The 16,981-nt window shown below is 41.2% G+C and overlaps 1 protein-coding gene across 7 annotated transcripts in view; it reads right to left on the bottom strand.

Annotated features, from left to right (window-relative positions):
• Positions 1-16,981, bottom strand: part of LOC108571422 (tensin-1) — a 116,711-nt gene that overhangs the window by 30,446 nt on the left and 69,284 nt on the right. For all 7 annotated transcript variants that reach the window (XM_017933454.1, XM_017933453.1, XM_017933452.1 and 4 more), the window contains 2 exons: positions 13,466-13,763; positions 12,602-12,839 (listed from right to left, as the gene is read on the bottom strand). In XM_017933454.1, coding sequence (XP_017788943.1) covers positions 12,602-12,839; positions 13,466-13,763 — 536 coding nt within the window. The remainder of the gene's footprint in view (positions 1-12,601; positions 12,840-13,465; positions 13,764-16,981) is intronic.

The raw sequence follows: 16,981 nt of genomic DNA, 5'->3' as shown, positions 1-16,981 counted from the left end.
AAATCATTTCGATAAGTACTAGTTGTACTTTGTCCAGTTTGGTGGAGAATATCGTTTAAATGCAATGGAAGTTTACCTGTGTTTTTCTGAATTTCAAAAATTCAGGCAGAATTGTAAATATTATACTGTCTCGCAACGTATATTTAAGTAAATTAGGTTGAACTGCACAGAAAAAACAAACGGACGCAGCATAACGTGTAGTTATAGAACGATAAATTTAGTGTAAATATAGAAAACGTATAATATAATTTATTTCATGGTATTGTAACAAGCAAACGTTGAATAAATTCCTAATTCGTATTAAAAAAATTATTTAACACAATAATTTCAGCTTTATTATGATTATTCTTGATAAATGACCACAGGTCAACTTGATTTTTAATCGTTATAATCTTTAAATTCAGTGTGAATAGAGAAAATGTGTAATATACTTCATTTCACGATATTATAACAATCAAACGTTGAATACATTTTTGATTCGTGTAAAAAGAATTATTTGACACGATAAATTTAGCTGTACTATGGTTATTTTTAATCTATGACCATAGGTCAACCTGATTTTTAATCCCTACGAAATTAATTTAACCACGAGTAAGTAACGAGAACGCTATAACCTATGTTTCCATTGAAAAATATTGTACAAACGTATAAACGTATGCAATGTTATAACAAATTGTCGGAAGTATAAATTTATAACAAAATTGTGAAAATTGATAAAGTATACCGTGTTACGATAATGGAAATGTCCCGCGAAAATCGGCAGCACCATGCCCACCCTTAATTAAACCGTCTCAGTAGTTTACCGTAATTAATAATCTATTTTCGGAATTTATACGAGAATTTTTGAATTTTAGTAAATACTAGAGTCAGTGTCCACCCTGTACACACTCAGCCTTCTTGTAACACTTGTATACATTAGAATCAATTAGAATTTCAATACAATAGACTGAATAACAATTCATTTTAACTAATACCTATTAGAAATTTTCCTTTTAAAACAAATATAAATCATTTTACCAATTACTGGTACTTGCTAGACATTTAATATCAGACTTTAAATATTCTCCTTTCGGTTCTTTTAAATACAATCAAATAATTTCTTCAATTATCGATACTGACTTGGAATACTCCGCTTCGAATAAAATATTTCGAAATTATTTTGAAGGTTTAGGGAAATAAACATTTGAATTTTAGTCATCGTTGTTCTTCAGACTTGTCGAATAGGATATTGAAATTACTTTGAGAGGTTGCTTTTTCGTAATAGCAATTGAAATTAATTTGAAATTTTTCTTTCAGTATCCTTGTGGAACTTGTAACGAATGCTGCTCCTAATTCTTAACACTTGCTGTAAAATTATTAGTTTTTGCATTTTAACAAAGTGAATTAATATTCCTAATTCTTATAAAATTATTAATAAACGTGAAATATTCTTGTAACGGTAATCTTATGAGAAATACTCGTATAATTAATTCTGAAATTTTTGCTTACATGTTATAACAATTGTAACGTTTACGTTTTGCTGTTTCGCAGTGTTTTCTCTGTGAATTCTATGTTTCGAATTTATTTCAAGCTAAAGTAACGTCTGTGTACTGCAGTTCAACCTAATTTACTTAAATTCGAATTACGATACAGTATATTTACAATTCTACCTGAATTTTCGAAATTATAAACATCACCAGTAAACTTCCATTGCATGTAAACAATATTCTCCACTAATCGGTAATTATAAAGTAATTATAAAGCAATTATAAAGTAATTACCGAAAAATATACACTTACATTCTCATGTTGGATCATTTACCTCTCTTCTTCTCGTCTGTTCACACATTCTCTCTAACTCTCCCAATTTCGTTATCCAATCGTTCCTATTTACTCTCATTTTCAAATTTCACACGTTATTCGCTATTATCCTCCCTTAACAAACCAACAAATCCCAGCACAATTAAAACAAAAATAATACACTACCAGCTTTTAAAAGAAATATAAATCATTTTACCAATTACTGGTACTTGCTAGACATTTAATATCAGACTTTAAATATTCTCCTTTCGGTTCTTTTAAATACAATCAAATAATTTCTTCAATTATCGATACTGACTTGGAATACTCCGCTTCGAATAAAATATTTCGAAATTATTTTGAAGGTTTAGGGAAATAAACATTTGAATTTTAGTCATCGTTGTTCTTCAGACTTGTCGAATAGGATATTGAAATGACTTTGAGAGGTTGCTTTTTCGTTACAGCATAACAATCAATATGTACTTTTCTTCCAGCAATTGAAATTAATTTGAAATTTTTCGTTCAGTATTTTTCATATATTTTCTCTGATATTGAATTTATTTTAATGACTTGCTATTTTGTTTACTAATAATTTACCGTTAGTTGATTTATTATTGTATATTGTGAGTTTATTTGAAACGAGTGCACTACACTCGTGCACTATGCCCACCCAAAATTAAACCGTCTCAGTAGTTTACCGTAATTAATAATCGGTTTTCGGAATTTATACGAGAATTTTTGAATTTTAGTAAATACTAGAGTCAGTGCATCGCGTATTGAAATAATAGCTTCATCCCTAGTTCGTTTATTATTGAATATTTTGACGCGTTTAACTTATGCTTCTCCCCAATTCTCGTCGCGTATTTTATTCAAATTTTCTTATATTCTAGAATCGAGAAAGATATGAATTCGCGTTTTTTCTTTTGATTCTTTCAATTTTTCAATTGCATTACGCATTATTGCAATAATTTCTATCGTTACATTTAATTCTAATTGTTTAGCAGCTTTTCTGCTGCTATCGATCTTACATTTTACTGACACTTGTCAAATCGACCCTACATTTTTTTTTTTTTACGTGGAGGTAGGCCGACCCTGCATTTTACTGTCGCTAGTGGAATCGACCCTACATTTTACTGACACTTATGGAATCGACCCTACATATTTTTTTTTTTTACGTGGAGGTAGGCCGACACTATCTGACTCTTGTAGAGAATTTACTGTAGTCTACGAAATTCCTGAAATTCCAGGTAGTTTATACATAAATATACAACATTTCTGACAACTTTTCTTACTGATTTACCCTTATTACACATATTCCTAATGAACATTACAGAATAGAGTGGTTGGCTGTATTAATTTCATTTTAATATAATAATCTTGCGTTCTAAATCGAATGGAAGAAAACGAAAAAGATAGCAGACTCCGTCTGGACAGTAGAGAGTTAACCTTAGGAAGGCGAATGGTTTTACAGACGAATGCAGAGTCATTTTAACCCATAGCAAAGTTTCTATTGTACACGGGTTTTTTACATATTTGATATTTTTCTTGGTTATTTACATTTGATAAATAAAATAGGTGTATTTCCTAATCCGAGCAGCCTGACCTTATCGCTGTTGAGTCAAAATGTCCCTGCATTCGTCCTACGAGAATTAAATAGAATCACAAGCATCCTCAATTTTTCTACCTATCTGAACCATTACAAAAAATTATCATCTTTCCAAAACACCTAGCAGAATCTCAACGAAAACATCGCAAATACCGCCAACTTGAAACCTACTAAAACGACCGTATCAACTCCTTTACGAATCCGCTTGAACCAGCAGCGATTAATCAAGCGAAGGAGGGCAAGGTGCACGGGGGGAGGTTTTCTCGAAAGGCGGTATTACCTCAGCTCGAGATCTCGGCGATCTCGCGATCGAAAATCATGAACCGAGAACCGGCGCGTGATTCATCACCGGTAAATCCAGATCGCCGGTGTTGTTTGTCTCAGCGGCACCAGTTCGCGTTCGTCCGTGCGTATCGTGGGGCTATTTCTACTGGCGGCCAGTGACGAGGACAGAGCGAAAAGTTGGTCAGCTATCGTTGGCAAGTAAGCAGGCGGTATTCCTAGGTAGCAGAACTGGGACAAGGACGCGTGCACGATTTGTACGAGTGAGGAGGTGATGCTGACGCATTAACGCGTGCAGACGCTGGGGAGATCCACGGGAAAAGACGAAACTGTGGGAACCGGATCCTAATCGTCCTGTCGCCGTGGTGAATGAACGCAGCCGGCAATAACGCGGCGAAATTGCGACGATAAGTCACGGGGAATCGCGTGAAACCAGACTCCCCACGGTGAAACGGCTTCTGTCGTCGATTCCATTCGCGGTGGTAGCCCTTTCTTCCACCAAATTTATGTCCTAATAGGCACTTACACCTTCCGTTTATCTCGCTCGCTGATAGTACGCGATTTTTCCTCGCTATCTCTCTCTGCGTGCCTTTTGTCGAAACAGATTCGAAATTCTTAATTCACGTGGTAATGGTCAATTACACTTTCTACTTATTGTTCACGTCGATAGTAGGATTCATCCCCGTTATTCTTGCGCGTCTCTGTTGTTCACGAAGAATTGAATTTATCTTAATTAGTCGATTACGCAAATTCAACGTGGAGATATGAAGTTCTTTGACTGTAAACCGTGTCTGTGTATTTAGGACAGAGATTGGCGATCTCTTTGCAATTTCACCGAGTCCAACGTGGTTTGATAAAACGTCGTCTGTGTGGACTCTGGATACGTCTGAACCGAGTTACTGCAGTTTATCTATTACACATAATTCAGCGCGACAACGAGAGGAAAAAACGAGAAGAATGGCCACGGTTATGATATAATTCAATGATTGAGCCTGCAATTTATACGAAGAAGTATTGTGTTCGTAGTAACAGTCGCGGACCCTGTCTGTTACCGGATAAGCATTTAGCTGCGGAGTATTCAGCGCTGAAAGGGTTTAAGAACGAGGACAATTATGTTTCAGAAGGAAAGCCGGATGATAGATAACGAGAAGAATTTAAAGGGATAAATTGGAGGAACGCGAGGAGTTTGTGACGGATGATAAAATTGATCGGCGGGGGAAAAATAATTCGACCCAGATTCCACGTTCCACCTTAATTTTCCGTGACGTATCGATTCCGAGAGAATACCTCCGCACGACGAGAATTATTTTTAACCGGTCGGTAGAGAAACAAAGCGTGTGCGCCGTATGCTGACTCTCAAAAATCGTTTCCACGGCTCGACCTCAGCCTTTTGTTCGGGACACGCTGTCGAAGAAATTGCGCGGCGCAACGAGAGAAGAGAAAACGTTCGTCGTCGGGACTGGATCAAGAGAGAACGAGAGAGAGAGAGAGGGGGATGGGGATGAGAACAGAGAAAACAGAGACAACAGGCCATTGTCTTGTCGCTCTTGGTCGTACGTCTTCCTGCTGTTACGTCACCATTGTTTACTCCAACCCCGAGCAACTCCCTCGTGCACTTTTATTTCGTCACTTCGATACCCATTGTGCAACCCGTTCGCCCTTTTACGGCGTGCCTTAACAGGCTTCTGGCTATGGTGTGGCCTTGTCAAACACATCGCTCAATTTTTATTCCCGGTGATTGAAGCTGCAGCGAAACGCGCAACCCGCTGTCGATCCTCCGTCATTCTCGAAATCGTGAAAAAAAATTGTGGTAACCCAAATTTTATAGACACTGGGTCAATTCTTTAATCGGTCAATTTTGAAGAACTTTGATCCATAGTTTGCAAATACTTGTCATATCGTTTGATAACACTCGTTTAAAAATTAGAAGATTCACTGTCGAACTATAATTAACATAAACGAAGGATTAAGATATGAAAAATTAATCCTGAGGATTATTTCTGCGATTACTTATCGTACAACTTTCACCGATAACGTCGCTCCTTTCTCTGTTAAACTGTATTTAACTAACATAAACGAAGGATTAAGATCCTTGGGGAATTAATCCTGACGATTATTCGATAAATATTCCATCGCGAAATTGTCTCTTCCCCTCGACTACGAAGAGTCAACGAAAAGATGCAGCACTGCAACAGCGTTCAGGCCAGCAATAAAAGCTAGAAAGATAGATTCCACGACCGGAACCGTCAATATGTCCGCCGAGTCGTGAGGTTAACGATATACTAGCAGCGTGGACGCAAGGCAAAGGTCAAGATTGCGACGTTCGCCGAGCAGCAACAAATTGAAAGCGACCTCGCGAGAGGCGACACAACCCGAAGAGGAGAGATCCTCTTCCTCCGAAAGAGGTATCCGATGGTTAACTAGAAATCGTCGGAGGAAAGCGGCATAATTATGACATTCCGCTTGACAATGTCAAACGGCGGTTCGCCGGTGGTACAAACGCCGGTGAAATCTTTCACGACCGAAACGGAAGTTGCTCGCGTCTCCGTTTACGGCACCGTTTTCCAAACATCACGGATACACTCGACACTTTCCAGGAACAGACTTTCCAGCGGTCCTTGCAACGGAGCGAGAGTAACGGCGACAGCTCGATTTACCAATTTTGGAACAGAAGTCTCTATTCTACGTACACTTTTCCCCCTCGTGGCGCGAGCTGAACACGGTCTCCGCCGGTAGAAATGAGAAACTTTATCGCGTGTTGATGGTGTAACGTATGGTGGGTATTCTCGAGGTATTCAGACAGGTGAATCACACGAGTTTATTCGGTAAGAAATACGACGCGATTGTGCTCGATCGTAACGCGACGATTTTCGAGTAATTGTTCCACAGTTTTTTCTCTGAATTGAATTGTACAAATAGATTGGACGATTTGGAGAGAATACGTGAACGTCGTACTCAAAGGGTTAAATGGAATTAAACTCGTTGCAGAACGTTAATGCACGGTAGAAGGAGTAGAGAGAATTCCAACCTTTGTCTAAGTAGAATCAGTAGGGAAGTAATCAGACACGCTTCCAGAACAGGGGCGAAACTGAATCTAACAAACACCAATTTGCGATATTATAACTCCGTTAATAGCGAGTATTTTTTCGTGAAAAAATTCTCGAGTACGGTCGAAAGACGGATAAACATCTCCACGAAGGAGCAGCTAAAAATAATTTATAGTTTCTTTTTAAAAAAATGATAAATATCGTCAATTTTTAATACGGCTTGTAACAAACGTGCCTTTAAACGCGCCAATTTAATTGGTTAAAAAATTAATCACGTAAAATTCAACACGTTCACGGTATATAACCGGCAAATCGCCTCTAATTCTCGAGAAATTTTTACACGTAGAAGGTGTTTCACTTACGGTACACTCGAGATCCAACAATTTTCCAGCCACGTCGAACTTCGTCACGTACTTGACAGTTCGCCTCTGTTTTCCATCGAAACTGCGATCGAATTGCACGAGCCTACGCGATATATACGGGGGGAAATAAAACGAGCACCGTTGCCTTCGAGTAACGTAAACAAAATCACGCACACAATTGGTCGTTGGAGGAGCAGAGATCGCGCCGTGCTTCGGCGTAGAATCGCGCGAAAACTATTAAGCTACGTCTCGTCCCGACGCCAAGAATAAACTCAACGTCCTCCCCACCATCCGAACCACCTTCTACGTTCTTTACAACTCCGTCCCTCTTCGCAGATTAACCTCTCAGACTCCACACAGTCACCTCGTGAGACGATTTTCTTCGATTTTCCACTCGTTCCAAAAGGAATCGTCTCACTTTTCACATTTCTCTGAAAATGAACGTAACGCGAGAATAATCGCCGATAATAATTCATCCCTGGGTGAAAACAGTCCGAAGGAGAAGTAGTTCACCCGAAATTCGCGGCTAACCGTCCAACCGGAAGAAATTTAACGACCGCTCCGTTTCTCGTATACTTCGCCAAAAACGACTCCTCTCGATCGAGTCTTTTTCGTTAAAAGGGCGGAACCTTTGGGTGACAGGATGTGGCCGAGAAAAGAGCTGAGCTGAGCTAGAAACGCTTCAAGGTTCGGGGATAAAAGTTGGAAGAAATAACGAGACGGCGAAAAATGAAGAATTTCTGAAGGTAGAATTCCTACGAATCCACGTTGCTGCTTCTGTTACCGGTGCTGGTGGTCTCGCGATATCTTCATCGAACGGGGTAATCGTCCTTATCGTTTCGTTAGGTAAGTATCATCGAGAAATTCAAACAGATTACGGTTAACGATGAAAGAAACGAGCGAGAATGGAGGGTGGCGAAAAGGGGGGGAAATGAAAGGGGACAAACGTAATAATCGCCAGAGGCGCGAAAAAAAAAGAGCACCGGTTATTTTCTTCCAGAGCCACTTGATTCAAGGGGCGTGCTCTTAATTTTAGGTTTCCACGTTGGCATAAGGCTCGCTCTCTCTCTCTCTCTCTCTCTCTCTCATTTCCTCGCCCTGTTTTCCTACATAGAAGTGGAGTGATAAAATCGATGGAACAGATGTGACGTGAAATTCTTTATGCCTGATTCCCGCGAATAATTTAATAAAAGGTGTTCGCTGATCCGTAGAAAATAGCGGAGAAATTCTTCAGATTAAATTGAAAAAATGTCTGCCCAGTTTGAAACGAGCCGGAAGAGTCAGATGTCACCATGCTTGAATCTTGAATAAATGATTGAACGAAAAGGACGAAGGAGATTCCGTGTTACGAGAAATACCGTAAAATAGCACGTGTGACCATTGCATAAAATTGTTAAAAATGGAGCGAGGAATGCGAGGGCTGTTCGAAATGAACCGGAAGTTACAAAGATTTATCGCTGGATTTCACCTTCTCGCGAGCTAAAAACTTTTCGCTCGTAGATCACGTAGCTCATCGGGTCGTTAAAGTCGATCGTTCGTAAAGCGGGAACAGCGCTCTTGGAATCTTATTTTCCGTCGCGTGGGTGCACACCGTGTGGGCTCGCATAACGTCCACTATTTCACCTCCGCGGTGGTTTCAACCTGGCGGTTCATTATACTTGCTAGAGTAAATTGTCTAAGCAAACAGAAGTACAGATATTCCAACTGTACCAGATTTACCATTCACATTTCACGTCACCTTTCGAGCACAACCGCGGCGAAACGAAAAGTGCGATCGAACTTCGAGAACCATGAACGCTTTCGGGGAGGGAAGGAAAATAAGAGATCGACGATAAACCGGCGCTGTAAAAATTCACGAGTTTACTCAGAACTGCGATTGATTGTACTCGGTATTCAATTACCGCCGTGGAATACAAAAGAACGGCGAGTGCACGGGCATTTTATCGATGCCCATTTCGATACACGATATCAGAGACAAACGGAGGGATGAAAAGCTGGCTGGCAACGTGACGCGGTACGTCAATAGCAGGAAGAAGATCCGCGTCTGACGAGAAGATTGACGGAATATAAATGTGACCTGTAAATGAAACCGATATAATCGATCCACTCCGCCATGACACTGACCAACGTTTACATTTTTTTTCCCCCTTTCTCTGTCGTCGAACCGATTGAATAGTTACCGCATGGTGAAATTGATTTTCGTTAGGTCACACCCAGGTATTTCCTTTTTTCTTTCCCTCGGTCAAAGGGAGAACGATCGATCGTTATCGTTGTGGTTAAACCAGCCTTTCAGACCAACCCTTCGACTTTTATTTGTCCATTCGAACCCTTTGTTTTCTAGTCGTGAAACATCGTGCTTCCTCCGCCCTCCTCTATCCGTTTCGTTTCGTTTTCTTGAGGTTGCTCTTCGTTTCGACTCCCCGCAGACGAACCGTATCGATGTAACCATCAGTGGCAATTTGGGTCACAGCTTTATTGGAAGCATGGGCCGATCGTTAACGAAACGAATTGAATCGGAGCCCGTCTCTCGTTTCATCTCGTCCCCCCGTTTCTTTTCCCTGGGCCGCTTCACGGACGCATCGCGGTGACGTAATCGTCCCGAATATTCGAAACGGTTCGGTGAACCAGGGCAGGAGTCGCGTGGGCGACTGTACGCTTCGTTTCGTTTAACGTAGGTCGGAATTTGGGCTGGGGAAATCGGACGAGGACGAGGGCTCGCGAGCGAGCGTTGATGATTGATATCGGGGGGGAATTCGGGAATCTGTCTATTGAGTTTGCTCGGCGAACGGAGGGAGGAATATAACTGCTTCGATTTGCGGATTTTCGAATTTTCAAATTCGCTGAAGTTTTGAATTTCCGCGTTCTCTGACACTCTGAATTTTCAAATTTACAAATTCAGAACATTCTAACACTCAAATTCCCCAAAATAACCAAATTTCCGCATTCTCCAACATTCCGAATCCTCAAATTTCCAAATCCAGAACATTCTAACTCTCGAATTCCTCTAAATTTCAAATTTCCGCATTCCTTAACATTCGGAATCCCCAAATTTCCAAATTTAGAACATTCTAACTCTCAAATTCCCCTAAATATCAAATTTCCGCATTCTTTAACATTCCAAATCCTCAAGTTTCCAAACTCTCAAACTTCCGAATCCCCAAATTTCTTTATTTTCAAACTTCCAAACACAAAAACTTCAGAATGTTTAATATTCACGCCTCCGCGCAATCCCGAACCAAATAAACCAGCGCTTGGGTAAACGCGATCCGAGAAAAACAATCACGATGCATCGTAGACTACGCAAACTTAACCTCGTTCTCATAAATCCGACAAGCAAAGAGAAAAAAAAAAACCAGAAGGCACTCGATGACGAGGAGAAATCGAACTCATCCTAAGGATCATTCTTCGTGGACCTTGCCCAGCCGTTAATTCGACCTTTGATCTATTTCCAGACGGAACGGTGTGTCGTCGCGATAAACCGGCATTTCACCTCCGGCTGGCAGGACGTATTTCCGGCGGCGTTAGTCAGCCGGTTTAAATACAACCACATTAACTACTAGCTTTTCGTCTCTGTCCTCCCTCTTCCCCACCCTACACCAAACACCCCTACCAACGGAATCACCTTTCTTTCTCCCCCTGTCGGAGCCAAGTAGTATTTCTGACTGCTTCTCACCGACAGATCGAGGTTAATTGGCTACCATTAGGACGAAAATTAGCGCGAATTAGCCCCGAAACGATGAGTTCCGTTGCTTGAATTACGAGCCCGCGAGTTTTCGCCTATCAGTTAATTAATCGTGGCGACAACTCGTGACGTTATCAATTCACCAACTTCCGAATTCACGTTGAAACTTCTAACTAAAAACCTCGATAGACACTAGAAACCCTGTTACCCGACGTTATATTAATCCAAGTGTAATATTCTCACACACTATTCAGATATATCGAATCGCAACTTCTGATAGAGTTTCAGAGTTCACTTTGAACTAATTTTCGCTTGATTAATCGTTCTTATCGAAGATGGAGGAACATGAGAATTGTCGACAGAAGGAGGACACTTTTTTTGGTAGCTCTTCTAAATTCACCTACATGTAGACTTTGGAGTAGTTTCGTGAGTAACCTCCTAAGTAACCCCATCTAACGCTGCAGCAATTGCACCAAATTGGACGGTCGCGTTGTAATCTACTCTAATCTAACTTAATCGAGTGCTTCGTTCCACGCGAACTCTCTCGTCTCCACGGGTGATCGTTGATCAAACCGGAGTTCTTGAAATTCCGAGTAGTAACTGATCGTGCTCTGTTTCTCAAAGGAGACAGTAGTAGAATATTAGTATGAACCTTTCGTCGCTTCCATTTATCGTTCGATGTCGGAGCAGGCTTAACACAGATTTGCCAGATTCGTATTATCTGTCATGATCGTGGTTATATTCCAGGAACACCAGCTTACACACATTCTTAAGCATAAACATTCTTCCACGAACGTGTATCGATTTTTATCACCGATGATTCAATCGCTCAATCGTTATCAGAATTTCCAAAAACATATTTAGAGAGAGAAAATTTGCTATTTTTATCACCGATGATTCAATCGCTTAATCATTCTCAGAAATTGAAAACAAAATTGCGCAAGGAATAAATCAATATTTGGAATTAAAAATTTTTTTAAACTTCCCACAAGATAATCTGTATCATTTCATACGAATCACTCGGTATACATCTGTCATCTGTCGTCTTTCCTAATCTACACTACCGGCCAAAAGTTTGGAATCACCTGCCAATTTACATTAACGTTCAATCTGCTACTAATTCTTTATTGATTTGAAATTAATGTTCTGGAGATCAATAGCACTTTACCTCATTTCGATTGACTTGAATGATAAAAAATTCGTTAAAAAATTATTATAAATGCTACCTTTTTTGGGGGAATCTTTGTGCAACTTACAGTGCACAGTGATTCCAAACATTTGGCCGGTAGTGTATATAGACTGTGTATAGATTAAAAAGTGAGTACTAGGTGCTGTACATACAACTGAACATTTGTGTTACATGCAGTACAATAAATAAATAAAATTTTACTTAAAAAGGCTTCAATGTTGACAAACAACTTACCCCAAAGTTGTATAAACAAGCTCTTAAAATTGAAGCCTTGTTAACCCTTTCATTACTATTGACGCGTAGAGGCGTTTCGAATACTTTTGGAGCCTTTTGACGCACTTGCACCTTAATTTAATACTTCATTTTGTCCTTCACGCACTTCCATCCTGATTTAATAAAACGACACGGCCAAAATAACAAATTTCGCAGCCTTGGTTAAAAATTTACCCTCAGTCACCCAAGTTACGCGTTAAAATCTGCCGTAGCGAAAGGGTCAAGTAAAATTTCATTCATCTGTCGATACCAACATTTTCCTTTCTGACATAAAAATCCTATTTCTCTAAAACCAACTTTTAACGTGCCACCCGGTACGTACTCTCGATAAATTGCACACTTTCCCACAGATACATACTGAAACAATTCGACAAAGACTCACCGTCGTCGCTGATTTCGAGATTCGTGTAACTGTCCCAGTGCAGTATTGGGTCGTGGTGAGCAGAGGCGTGAGGAACGGCCGGCGTCGGCGCCGGTATGGGTCCATCTTGACGCTTGGCGTCCGTGGCGAAGTACAAAGTCACCACGCTATCCGGTGGGCATCGAGGATCGTCACAGGCGACGTCGAGCTCCGAACGAGGAAAAGATACCACGTTCTCGGTGATCACGCAAGTGTGGAACTGCGGAAGCAACGAATACCGATCTCTGTCCAAGATACGAACGGTCGCTTTTTACGTAAACGCGATACCGCGTGTGTGTGTGTTTTCCCCCTATCGCGGGAATTTAACGCGAAACGAGAGTCGGAAAAGCGATACGATCGTGCTAATTGCAGTCGCTCGAGGGTCTCTGAATCAACGTTATTAGAAGAGGTGAAGTTTATAGCAAATTATCACAGCTACCAGGTCTGCTGGGAATTTCTACCCCTTTTTTCCGAGTCACTTTTGAATTTTCCAGCGATGCGCACGCAATGTGAAATGTTGAACTTTTCAGTGAGGAATGATCGTCATTTTTTAAATTCCTCAATAGTGGGTTACCGAGAATTGAACTTTAGGTTAACATGGGAAAAAAATTAACAGATTCAGAGATGAATTTGAAAATGATTCGAGATACGAGAAGTAAATATATTACATTGTTGGCTGATAAGAGAGCACACGTAGCAGAGTGGTCTCGATTTACTTTTTGCAACGAGAGAATGGAAGCTGGGATATTAGTCAAACACGAAGACAGAATTCCTTCCGGTAAAGTTAATATTTGAAAACGTGTCGAGTTGACTTTAATCGAGGAAGTTACTGCTAGCTTTACTTACCTGCAGGGAGAACATGACTTCTCTGCTTTGCTTCGAGTACACCCTGTGGTAACATTTCACCAGAATGTCTCCCCTTAGACGAAGACCACCGAGATTCACCGTGAACTCGCGGGCATTCGTTACAGAGTACAGATCCGAGGTGTAGACGGGGGTTAGGCCTTCGTAGACCTTGAGGAACGCTCGACATCCGGTTGGTTCGAACAGAGGAACACCGAGGACCGTGAGGTGCGTTAAGTAGAGGGGAGATTGGCTGATTCGTAAAGCGCATGAGAGCAAACCGCTGAAATACTTGATGTACCTGAGAGAAAATACACAACAAGGTGTAAAATGAAGTGCATAGTCAGTTTGCATGTCAATCATTCTGAAAATAAACTGTGCACACTGTTGGAAAGATAGTTAATTCTTCAGAGATCAATAGCAATTTATTTTGTCATTTTGGTAGATTTTAAGAAAAGATTAATTAAAATTTTTCTAAAAATTCTTCACACTGGAAACGTAATTGTCCTTATAATGGCAATGTATCAAATTTTGAATATGAAGTGTGTACACTGTTGGAAAAATAGTTAATTTTGCACAGATCAATGGCAATTTATTTTACCATTTTGGTAGATTTGAATAAAAGATTCGTTAAAATTGTTTCGAAAAATTCTCGCGACTGGAGATATAATTGTCCTTTTTACAACGGCAACGTGTCAAAAGATGTAGAACAAGGTTAAATCGGAAGCATAAATTCAACGAATTAAATCCCACTACCCAAGGGGTCGATGATTACAATTTAACGCATTAAAAGACGCCGGCGTTCGCGTCCAGTAATTTCGTAACAGAACCACAGCGACACGCGACACGATACAGCAATTACCACGTTAACTACTGCTTCCCAGGAATCGCATTATTTGCACTACTTAGGTCAAGGCAAAACCGTCTTTCTTTCTTTTTTATTCGCAATAGCTCTGATCGTTGAAACAAGCGGAATGGTGACTAGTAGTCGTCGTCGTCGGTTTCCATCACGAAACACCCGAGGGAGTAAAAAGAGAGGGTCGAACTACCAGCGTTCCGCTAATAATTCGTGTCTGACCAGGTATGGCCGCATCTACTTCACGCGAGCTCCTCCGTATTTGGCCGTTCGCGGTGTCGCAACGCACCGTGCGAAAGTATTGTAAAACGTCTCTGACTGTGACATTCGCGTGCTAATTAGTGTCTGGCCACGAATGGACTTTTCCACTTCTCACGTAGCCTTTTACACCGGTGGCGAACAGTCTGTACGAAAAGGGTACCGCGAAAACTGCTTCCATACGAACAACCATAAACGGACAACCACCCAACGAACCTCTCCAAACTCAGGGTGGTTCGTTTTCTTCTCTTTTGCATCGAAATTAATTTCCCGCTTGTATTACAACACAAGTCTATACACGGAAGAGAGAACCTCGGGGGGACACGGGGCACTTTTCGCGATTATGCAGCATCGTGAACGCTCATGACCGTAATTTCGTTGGATCTCTCACGAATTCTCGCGCGTGTGTCGCTCGTAACGAAGCAGATACGATCTTCCCGGTCGATCCCCTCGCTTCTCAGGAGGAGAAGAGAGAAAAAAGAAGAAGAGAAAAATAACCCGTTCTCCCTTAAGGTGGCACCTAAGGTGCCGTGTGTGTACCCTCCTCGAGTTGTGGTACACACGTTCGAGGAGAGCCCACCTAGCCTCTCTCCTCTCTCCATTCTCTCGATAATGGATTCATACGTTCGCGGGAGTGCAGCCATGCTAACGACATGCTAATGCTTGCCGCTCGTGGAATTAATGGGGAAACTCGATCGTTCCGGGGGATGCAAAGGGACACGAGGGAACGAGGAAGAAGAGCGAGGGTCCACGGCGACGCAACAACCGACACAACGCTTCGAGGAACGTATAAGGACACCGGTTGTATTCGACTGGGAGAGGGGAGCGAGGATCATTACGATCATCGGCGTTCCCGCGTCAAACGACGAAAACTGAAGGCGAAAGGGCCGGGTGGAAGGATCGACAGCGGGTAATGTGTACCGATCGCTGTGGATCGTTGCCTGGAATGGATAGCCAAGGTTGACAGGTCTACCTACGGGGATTATGTTTATGGGGTTATTTTACTGGCCATTTTTAAGCGGTCTCTGGCCTCTCATTGGCGGGACTACGGCTGATGTAGAGCCGCGGTCGTGGCTGCCCGCTTCCGATACACGTTCTGCGCTCCGCGGAGGCGGTGGAATGCATACTGGGTGTTCCATTAAATTTACACGCTAACGGAAATTACTTTGGGAACAAAAAGTGAATTTTTCTTCTGTACTGACTTTTTCAAAAATTACATAGTGAATTTCAAAACTCTCGTCCTTCTTGGAACGTTAGAAAAGTGACTGCAAACTTTTGATTAGTGTCCAATTTATGGGTCCAAACTTGAAGAGATTAACGTAATTTTGTTAACACGTTAAGCGCCAAGCCTGTTTTCTCTTCCTTTCCGTTTAGCCCGCGATATTCGATTTCACCGATATGCTGGCGGCCGGAGATCTGTGTAAGGTTGTGATAAGACTGCATGTGATTTAATAATACTCATTAAAATTTGTTTTTGGTAACAAGTAATATTTAGGTACATTCTTTTATGATCTCGAAATTATTCAAAATTTATCAATAGAAGAATATAATTTTCTAAATTGTATATCGTCAGTCAACAGTGACTGACATGGCCCGAACGAAAAGTATACTGTCAGTCACCGACGACTGACATGGCGCTTAACGTGTTAAATACGAATTTTAAATATTAGAAACATTATGAAGTGGTTTCAAGCTGGGGAACTATAACTCTTACGAAACACCGTGTATCAGGAAGATCAATGCTCAGGAAGACGACCATGATGAGCCATGCAACACGCAACCGACTACGCGAGGATAAGTATGAGTATATTCAAGGATGTATATCGGCCTTGGTGGTAGTTTATCACGAGATTTACGGGACTTATACGACCGTTTTATCGACGTCGATACGGAAACCTCTTAGCTTCAATTTTTTACGAGCTCGTCAAATACGCGTTAGAGTCGAACACCGTACGATTCGAGGCGATTCGAAACGTTTTAAAATCACACACGTTTGACAATTTCTTAATCGCACGATCCTAATGGATGCAACCAGTCTATCCAGCAAACGTAAATTCAAGGTTGAGCATCCTCTGTTCGTGAGAATCGTTACACAATCCTCGGATAAGTATCTTCCACTCTACCGATCCCCAGTTACAATCAACCTAATTAACCATCAAAACGAACGCGTTCGGAGAACGCTATATTTAACCGTGAAAAATAAACTGCTACGATTCCGCGAATAATTAGTACCTACGGCATCCACGGCACACCCGTTAATTATGACATAAGAATTTTATGTAATACCAAGAGGAAGATACGAGTGGAGGTAACGCGGCTTCGAATATATCGACGATACGTCGACGACAGGCTCGTAAGTTTTGAAATAAGGACTACACCGGCTAACGCGATTAACCAGTCATAAC

This window comes from Habropoda laboriosa, unplaced genomic scaffold (assembly GCF_001263275.1).
Source record: "Habropoda laboriosa isolate 0110345459 unplaced genomic scaffold, ASM126327v1 scaffold57, whole genome shotgun sequence".
NCBI lineage: Eukaryota > Metazoa > Arthropoda > Insecta > Hymenoptera > Apidae > Habropoda > Habropoda laboriosa.
Note: the sequence above shows the minus strand (reverse complement) of the source record. Positions and strands in the feature narration are given on the sequence as shown.